The 9,859-nt window shown below is 34.0% G+C and overlaps 2 protein-coding genes across 2 annotated transcripts; one reads left to right on the top strand and one right to left on the bottom strand.

Annotated features, from left to right (window-relative positions):
* Positions 1 to 202: 202 nt before the first annotated feature.
* On the top strand, positions 203 to 827 carry LOC100854834 (zinc finger protein 4). Its single transcript, XM_059734303.1, has one exon. The coding sequence runs from the start codon at positions 246 to 248 to the stop codon at positions 825 to 827; it is 582 nt and encodes a 193-aa protein (XP_059590286.1). The 5' UTR covers positions 203 to 245.
* Positions 828 to 2,177: 1,350 nt separating this feature from the next.
* On the bottom strand, positions 2,178 to 5,209 carry LOC100250548 (putative cyclin-A3-1). Its single transcript, XM_002285038.5, has 8 exons — positions 4,565 to 5,209; positions 4,012 to 4,244; positions 3,646 to 3,721; positions 3,453 to 3,529; positions 3,295 to 3,328; positions 3,059 to 3,208; positions 2,840 to 2,974; positions 2,178 to 2,748 (listed from the first exon to the last, which is right to left on the bottom strand). The coding sequence occupies exons 1-8, from the start codon at positions 4,883 to 4,885 to the stop codon at positions 2,677 to 2,679; spliced, it is 1,098 nt and encodes a 365-aa protein (XP_002285074.2). The 5' UTR covers positions 4,886 to 5,209; the 3' UTR covers positions 2,178 to 2,676.
* Positions 5,210 to 9,859: the final 4,650 nt, after the last annotated feature.

Here is a 9,859-nt window from a genome sequence, read left to right as displayed (position 1 = left end):
ACCTTGACATAAGCATATTTCTGGAAATATCAGGCATCTAATTGGGGCCACGGACAAGGACACGATAAAATTGAAAAATATCCATTTCCACTCCACTTCCAAGTATGATACATGATAATCCATCACCTCTCCATTTTTATTCCTTCTCTCATCTTGTCTATTGGCTCAGCCCCCTTTATGAGTGACTACCATCATCTCACAGAGTCTCTTCTTAGCCATCCCCCTGTACTTTGATTATTGTGAAAATGACATTCCCGAGAGAAGAAATAGCAGAGCTATCAGCTAACAATCAGAAGAGTAGATCAGAAGCAGATAACAATGATTATGGGGACACTGGGGATGATGATTCAAAAGTGTGGCTTACCTTGGGGGTCGGCAGAAATGATGCTCTGATGGCTGGAAACAAGGAGTCTCAACCAGAATCTGCTTCCAACAAGGTCTTCTCATGCAACTTCTGCATGAGGAAATTCTTTAGTTCCCAAGCACTGGGTGGCCACCAGAATGCACACAAAAGGGAGAGAGGAGCAGTTAAAAGGTACCAATCTCAGAGGATGATGGGAATCATGGGTTTGCCCCCATGTAATCCATCTGTCCGATCACTGGGATTTCGGCCTCACTCACTTGTGCACAAACCATTTAGAGAAGCTCCAACTATGATGGCTCGATTCAGTGATGCTAGCAATGGGTTTGGTTTGCCCTGGACATCAGTGGTCCCTGAAGAAGCAACAAATTTAATATGGCCAGGAAGTTTTCGCATGAACTCTCAACCGCCCTACTGCAAACAACCATCAGACTACCCTCAACTCGACCTGGATCTCCGACTTTGATCCTTCTCAATATCCATTGTGTCTTTGTTAATCAGCAACCAGAAGCTTATGCAGGTCTACATGCATACAAGATCCAACGTCCCACGGGTGGAGGTTCTCCCCAATAAAAAGAGAAGGAATGGTAAGAAAAAGAAAACAATTTTCTAGCTTTCAGTTTTTGCAGGGTTCTACTCTATCTTAACGCCTGAATAATGGCCAATTTCTTTGAATCATTATCTCAGAAAACCACGCCTTCCAATCTTGCTGCTGTTTGCTTCAAAAATTGTATGCCTATATCATCCTACTATTGTAGTCCAAGAATTGCTTGAGTGGATTCTTATCCTTGCTAGACCTGAACATTGCTATGTTTGATTCCATAAAATTTGAAAGAAAATACAAGGGAAAGAAAATACAAAAGAAAAAGAGAAGAAAAATAAAAAATAAATTAAAAGTCAATAATTTTTTTTTTTTTACTTTAAGTTCATTTTATTTATTTTAACTCATCAATATAAAAATTAAATAATTTAAAAATACATAAGTTTTTAATTAATTTTAATTATATTTTATTTTCTTTTATACTTTTCATAGAATAACCAAACATAAAAAAATCATTTTTCTTTACATCTTTTTTTCTTTCCTTAGTATTTTCCAAAAACCAAACATAACTTTAAAATCTAGCCAGTTTTCTGGATATAAATGAAGCAATCATAACAGAAAATGTAGATGTGAATCCATTATAGTTTACTAGGCCAAATGCCAGTTATATGACTCATACCTCTTGCTTTCCTTATCTCCAAGAACCAGGAGGAATTGTCTTGCAAACTGAAAAATCACGGTATACTTCAATGGAAGTACTTTCAAGCTAGACAAACCTCAATCATTAATGCCAAAGACCAACTACTTCCTTTTTTCTCCTCTTCTGGCATTGCCAATTTACTTACATTTTCTCAGCCATCATTTTGTATAATAGTCTGAGTTTCCCCAATCCCTTCCATCACAACATCCCTGATCTTTACAAGATCTCATGAAACTCAAATCTGCAGAAAACAAAAAATTCATATTCATTTATACTTACCAACTGTTTTCAGTTTCACAATTCACAATGCCATGCCATGGCCCATTTTAATGATAATGCCATGCATTATTTTTTGCAACTTGAATGGTTTAAAATAAAAGATGCTTCAGAAATGACATAACATCCTCTGATTTTATCAATCACCAGCAGTGTATCACAATCACCACATTGCCTCCAAGATCGACTAAAAAATAAAAATAAAATGTAAGCCAGCATTCAAAGATCAACCAATGGAGATAGTTGTTTGAAATGCCTAGAATTAAAACAGTCAAACTCCTGGGTAATTGGAGAATGAGTGACAGTAATGCTTCTCTAGGTAGATATTGATTCATCAATATTTGACTTGTACATCATTTTAAGATCCTGAAATTGGAGGCTTCAAAATTCAAGCATACAAGTTCACCATGCAGCATTACAAACTGGAGCTATAAACAGAACCAAGCAATTTTTTTTTATGTCAACATCATCTATGATAGGAATTTAAAATCTAATAAAACTTCTATCCTTGAAGGGGATAACTATCAATGATTGCTAGCGCCCACCAGCCTATTCAAGTTCCAGATAGATGTCTCCCAGCATTAGATGAGAAAAACTGGCACAAAAACCATTTGTCCATGGCAAAGAATTCAATCCGACCCAAGGTTCCCTTCCATCAATAAGATCAACTAATCAACCTAAAATGTTAAGACTTCTGGTGCAGGGGTGCAGGAACCTCTATTGTAATTCCAAGCTTTACAAAAGGTGAATATCCCACAGATTCATTGTCAATTGAAACACCGCATCACACCATAATTGTCATTCTTTAATATCTTCAAAATAAGAAACCGGTATCACTGAGGGGGAAGACAATGTTGCCACGCATTTGAACTGTTCAAGGAAATTAACTTGAATCAGATTACCCATTCTACCTTATTTCCATTTGTATCAAAAGGAGTAAGATATTCAAAACTATATATACCTTATGCTGCTTGTATTTCTCTCTTACTGCCACCAAAGAACCTCCTCTTCTACTCAGTTGTAAATCATGTATAATTAGAACACATTCCTTCAGCTCTGATGGTTTATATCCAGAATGATGTTGCAGACTTGAACACTGCATGACATACACAATTTATATTTCACTTCGCTTTTTCAAACAAGAAATCAAATTTATCAAAACACATTGTCAGCATCTTACCCAAGGATGTGTCTTTGGACGGAGTGTGAATCTTGAAAGAAATATAACTGATGCAGCTACCATGGAAGGTAAGAATTTCACACATCCATAATCCAACAAACTTAGCTCTGCAAGGTAATAAACCAGAAACTCCAACTGCAAATTGGGAGTCTGCATAGACAAAATGCAACTAATAAGTCAATAACTCAAGCTCCCATCTCCAGCACATAAAAGAGGATGAGAGATGATTGTCTTACTTTGTAATTTTCTTGAGCAATCCTGGTGAACCGTCTGCAAACCAAAAGAAGAAAAGAGCAATGCTTAGTTCAATGAAACATCACATCAATTACACAACTGCAAAACATTTCAATTATTATGACAGACTAGGATTATGGTGTATGGACTGTGATCTTACCTGAGAAATGTCTTTATTGTGGGATTGCCCATTTCAAAATTAAGAGATTTTAGAATATCAGCCTCCATCTTCACCACCTTCATATTCATGACCAAAACAGCTTTAATGAAATTGGTAATATGAATAAAATTCCAGAGGCAGATTTGGTAAAGAAAATCAAACAAAAATAAAAGGAAAATAGATGCAAACTCACCTCCTCTTTGGTGTATGTATTGTCTGTTATGTAACAAAAATCTTCCACGTGTGGAGGGCTGATCTCTTCATACTTTCTACTTATCACATAGAGATAAAGAACTATTAGCAATAATTTTCAAACCAAAGTGACAAGATTAAAAAGGCTTTAGACTATGTTTGGTTATTGAAAAATACTATTGACAATGAAAAAGGTGGAAAAAAGTTAAGAAAATAGAAGAAAAAATAATTAAAAAAAATTTCTCTCCGTAAGACAAGTTTAGAAAAAAAAACGCATCCTCATAATCTAATTTTCTTTCTCCAAACTTCCTAAACCAAACACAGCCTTAACAAAAGAAGGAACTACATCAAGGGCTTGGATGCTTACGCAGCAATGAGCATTGAAGAAACACCCAATAGCTGGAGCCTCTGCCTGTTGAGAGCTTTTGAAGATAAGAATCTATCAATGTAAGAAATGGTCAGATACAAAGTGTCAGACGCAAGCTTGTATTCCTCTGCAACCTCCACCAACCAATCCACCAAAATCCCCCTCATATTGTGACTCACATCCTTCTGAACCTTCTCAATGTAATCATGCAATGGTCTTCTCTTTGGCTCCATCTGAATAAGACCCCGTCAAGAAAATCAGCCCCAATTGGTTCAAACAGAAAAACCCCATTTCCAATGCCCATAATCAAATTAAACCCGACACCAAGAAATGATGTGAATTTTACGATTGATTGCCATGTTCAACCTAGGTGAAATTTTCGTCTTTGGGAACAAAGACATCACCAAACACAGAATCGAAAATTCCTTTCTCCAATTTTCTCACCCAACAAACCATCTGACGAAATGGAATAAGAAACAAGCACCCTGACCCGATATTATAACTACACAAGTTCCAACTATCCAAATCAAAGAAACAAGAGACCCCTCCTTACCTCCATGCTGTGAAGATACTCGTAAATGTCAGTAGCGTAAGGCCCACACATCTGCGGATCATCCGACTTGGCACCAACATCAGGCGCCACCACCGCCGCCTTCACCTTCTCCTTCTTCTTGGGCCTAAACTTCTGCTTCTGGGCTCCAGAAGCGGGCACAGCAGCCGGAGTGGCAGCGACGTTGGATAAATTGGGAAGCTCCCCCAAGACCACACGCTTCTTGTTGGGCGGAAGCTGCAGTGAATCTGACGCGGCCATGGCAGCAGCGGCCCTCTTCTTGGCTGCCCTTGTGATCCGCACGGAGTTCTCCTGATCCGCCATAGCCCTCGTAGTTGGAGGATTTAGGCGGAAATGGGAAGGGAGTGTAATTGCAGAGAGAGAAGAGAAGAGAGGGGAGGACGGAGGGAGTGGTTTGAGATTAGGAAGTGATTTTGTAGCGAGCGAGAGTAAGAAATAGCGCCATTTCCCATAAATTCAAAAGCTATAAGTTGCGCGGTTCTGAGAATTGCCATGGCATTGAAGTTTGGAATTTGGAATTTGATTTTTGTTTGGGTTTTTGTTTTAAATTTGGGAAGTCAAAAACATTTCCCGGCTCTGCCTTTTCTCTCACATTGGGCGGGCTTTGGGGGGAAATCGGAAATCATTTCCTCTCTTTCGTTTCAGTCGTTTCACTGCTTACTGCCTTTGACTCCCAACTATCTCAACCGTCCGATGAGATCATGGCATCTCTGGTGGGCCCATCCCACCTGTTGTCCATTAAAAAATTACTACGAAATTGCCAAATTGTCTTCAAGTATTTAATTAGCAATTAATTTATATAATTTTATGATTTTTACTATTTTTCATTTTTAGATTCAAATATGTGCCGGATTTTTCCTTAAATTGTCTTTGTTGTTTTTAAATTTTAAAATTTTAGACTCTTTTTTTATTAAAAAAAAAACATACTAAATCAAAAACCACTCCTTTTGTTTGAATGCTAATTTTTTAAAATAATTTATTTATGCATTATTAATAATTCTTATGAAAAATAAGATTTATTTTATATGAATCATAAAATTCTCCTTAGAAGTCTTGAAGTCGATAGTTGATTTGTCAAAATGGTCATACTCATGAGTGGTGCAGCTGATGCTCACCATGGTAAAGGACTCTCCTTCTTCTTGTTAGTGGGCGACTCCACTTAGCAGCAAATAACTCATCGTTGATCATTTGGATTCTATTCCTTTAAATTTGTTTGACTTTGAATCTTCGTATTTAAATACATAATTTATTTTTGAAGTTTATACTAAAATATATTTCATTTCTTCATTTGTTTTTTATTTTTTTAATAAATATTTTTTTATTTTCAATTATTTCTCAATCAATTTTTACCCAGAGTTTTTATGAGACAATTTTTAGATTGAATTTTTATGACCTTTAGCTACATTTTTAATGGATGATCATGCAATTTAAATTTTATTTTAGCATATTCAACAAATATTAGAGAGATTATGTAAGCCTGTAAAAATAAAATAATAAGAATAATAAGTGGTTTTATAACAAATGAGTTTCTATGTATAAAAACTTTAAATGATAACTATAGTTAATAAATCTATGAGTAAATAAATATTTAAACTAGAAAAATCTTGTCTCGTAAATATTATTATGAGGTGAGAGCTTGATATGAGATTTAAATGGAGTTACAAATGTTAATGTATATTATCTTGCACTAAGGTTTTTTACTTTACATTTTGATGAGAGATTGACCATTTTTTGTTGTTCTTGTAGATGATGTCAATTTGTAAGAGCCAAAAATTCTCCTCACAATAAAAAAGAAAGTAAAAATCAATGTGTGAGATAAATATTTTTAGTAAATAAAGGTATCCAACATCTTACTCTAATCCTATCTTTTTCTTTCTATTCAACCATTTATAGAGTCTATGACACGAGTTGTTACACAACAAATAGTAATAGCTTCTAAATAGACTCATGACACATGTCATTTTTATGAGATCTTGCATTTTTTCTAATCACGAAGTTGTTACCTTATTGCCAAATTGATAGCCAATCTACTAAGTATATTGTTGATATACTAAGTCTATCATAATTTGTGATCATCGTAATTCTTTAAAATATTAAAACTTATGTGTTAGCATATATTTTCATCATTAAAAGTAATTTTTCAATCTTAAACATTCAAATTGAACGGACTCTAAATATTAAAGTTCACTTGTGTAACATTTTCATTTTTGTATTACTTGGATAGTTGGCCAATGACCAAAGTGAATGATTAGTGGACCATAGTGGTCACCCAATTTACCTTAGTTATTTGATTGAGCAATTAGTTAATCATTTATACAATTGATTGGTCAATTGAATCTTATGAATTACCTACAAATGCTAGTAATTGGTAATTTGTTAATAAAGCAATCAACTGATTGAACTGATAATGTTCCCAACATTTAATATTCTATGAAATATTATAAGTATGACCATTGAGACTTATTTTATGACAAAACGACAACTTGTAAATTATTTGTTAAACCAATATTTGGTTAGTTTATGATTTCATATTTTTGCTAAAATTCTGAGTAAAATTCATTTTAAATTTGTCGTAAAAGGCTTTAAGAAGTTAAACATAGATTGTTGAAAGTTCCAAACCTTGAACTAGGTTGTTTAAAAACTTTACACCGCAATTAGTCGAGGGCTTAAAGAACCTGTTGAGTTGGTTGGGCTTGATAGATCAAGGTGTATTTTGCACCCTCTCGCCTCTAGTATCATATGTCTAGCCGGTTGCAATAGAACCTCAATTGGTCGAGGGTTGGTTGATATTCTAACCTCCAACAATTACTTGTCTAACGGCTAATGATTGATCGAATTAGTTGACCTAAAATTGTGCTTAATGGCTAGTTTGAGCTCTAAACTCCTAAAAAAAAAAAAGACTTTCAAATTTTATTGTTTTATAAGGTTGACATTTCAAAATATTTATTAAATATATATGGGGCCTACCGAAGTGTTTTACAGTGCATTTTGATTTAAAACTTGCATATCTTTTAGTGCGCCTTGATTCTAGTTTTTTTCTATACTTCATTTGGTTTTTTTCTTTTACTTCGTTCGAACAAATGTTGTAAATTAAGAGTCTTTTCTTCATTTTTATATTTCGAGGGTGCTTTGAAACTATAATCCAAAGAGAAGACTTTAGAGATTTTGTTTTGAATTGTTGTTGTTAAAAAATTGAGATTAATCCAACCTATGGTAATCACCCTAGATGGGGAGGGGGGGAGGGGGATAGCGTGATGGTCTCTTTTCGCAAATTAAAACAAGTGAATGCAAAAGACAATTATATGCAAGTATATAATAATTAATATATAAACAATTGTATATAAATTAAAGAATATTGAAGAGAGAATGCAAACACAAGAGTTTATAGTGGTTCGGTACAACCCGGCCTACATCCACTCTCTTCTAGCTTCAATCCTGAACTTGAGGTTCCACTAATCCAAGGCTTCCAAATCAAGCCTTCAAGCAATACAATTGGATTATAGTTCCAATTCACCCTCTTGGACTTTTGGCTCCAAGCACCCTTTACACTTCTCAAGAGATATCCCACTCTTGAACAACCCCTCAAGTGATACCCTACACTTGAGAAACTTCCTCTTAAAGATTTACAAACGAATGATCTCTCAAAAATCCTAACACAAAAACTTTAAACTCAAATGATATAAGAAAAATTAGGATTGAATGGTGCACTAAGGATATGCAAGTTATAGAATAATGGTGCACTCAAAAACACTTTTCCAAGGCTCAAATATAATTAAGAAAGGTTTGGGAATGTTAAACTTATGAAACAATAAAGATTGAAGCCTTTTTATAGAAGAAAAAAGGAAAGCTAGTTGTTGGGGGTTCGACCGGTTAACTAGCCGTTAGCATTTAATGTTTGGCAAGTGATCGTTGGGCCTCAACTGGACCTTAATCAGTTGAGGTTCAACCTTGACCGGGAAGAGAAGGCCATTGGGAGAGAGAGAAATTTTTTGGCCTCCCTCAACCGGTCGACCGGTTGAACCGGTTGAGCCATTTTTTTAGCTCAACACCCAACTTTTTTCAATTTAAAACCTTTTAACACAAGTTTGAAAATCATTTAACACAAGGTTTTAGTTGAAAACATGAAATCATCAAATTCTTAAGATATTTAAAAAAATATTACTCTTGAATGATTTTGGTGCATAAATAAAGAATGAAATGCATGAAAGTCCTAGTGCACCAACAACCTTACAAAGAGATCTTATGAAGCTTTGGTCTTGAAAAACTCGTCTCTTTGAGATGGTCTTCTTCTTCATATTTTTTCTTTGGCTTTATTTTTCTTTGTGATTGCCACTTTGGAAATCGTCTTGCCTAATCACACTTGAAATATGATCATTAGTTCTAAACCTTATTTTGTTATCATCAAAATCAAGATTAATCAAACCTTGGTTTCACAGTTGTAAAGAGTGTTTATAATCATAATCCGATTATAAGGTTGGAGACTTGGGTTGAGAGTCTTAAAATAGTAAAACTCTTACTAAATTAGGAGCTTAAAATAAGTAAATATAGGTTGGATTGTGTTGAACCACTATAAAAACCAATGTTTACAATTTCTCTTATCTATCTTCTTTATTTCTTTGAAATTGCTTTTATATTGATATTTATCATACTATTACTTTCCATTTTATAATTGTTAAATTTGCAAAATGTCATAATCACCCTCAGAGATGATTATCTTAAATTAGTATAGCAAGAATCCTAATAATTATTATATTGAATCCATAATTCTTTGTGCATTTTATATATTATGCATTAAACTTCAACTTGTAAACTATATTGATTGCAATCAAGTCAAACTATTTTAGACTATATTTGCTTTAAAAATGTTTTTTATTTTTATCTTTTTTGTAATTGTGAAAACTTTATAAACATCATTGAGAGTCTTAGGTGTGAGGATATGATATCAAAAGTTTGTAGTAGTCTCTTAATACCCAAAGAAATCTAACATATAACTTGTTGGGTCTTGGAAAGAAATCGATTGTGTGCATCCGAGTCTTAGAAAAATCTTGAAAAACTAGTAAAAATTCTATAGGTTAGAAGAAGCTTGGGAGTATCAACTAGAATGAGATTTGTTGAACTATGATCAAATTTGTTTGTATTTTATTTTCTTATTTCTTTATTACTCCCTTATTTTAATTGTTGATTACAATTTTATGTACTTATTAGTACATATTAGGTTGTAATTTAGTAAAAATTTGAAAAGTAATCATCACCAAATTAATGCTCTTTCGCTAGTGA

This window comes from Vitis vinifera, chromosome 18 (genome assembly GCF_030704535.1).
Source record: "Vitis vinifera cultivar Pinot Noir 40024 chromosome 18, ASM3070453v1".
NCBI lineage: Eukaryota > Viridiplantae > Streptophyta > Magnoliopsida > Vitales > Vitaceae > Vitis > Vitis vinifera.
This window is presented reverse-complemented; position numbering and strand designations above follow the sequence as displayed.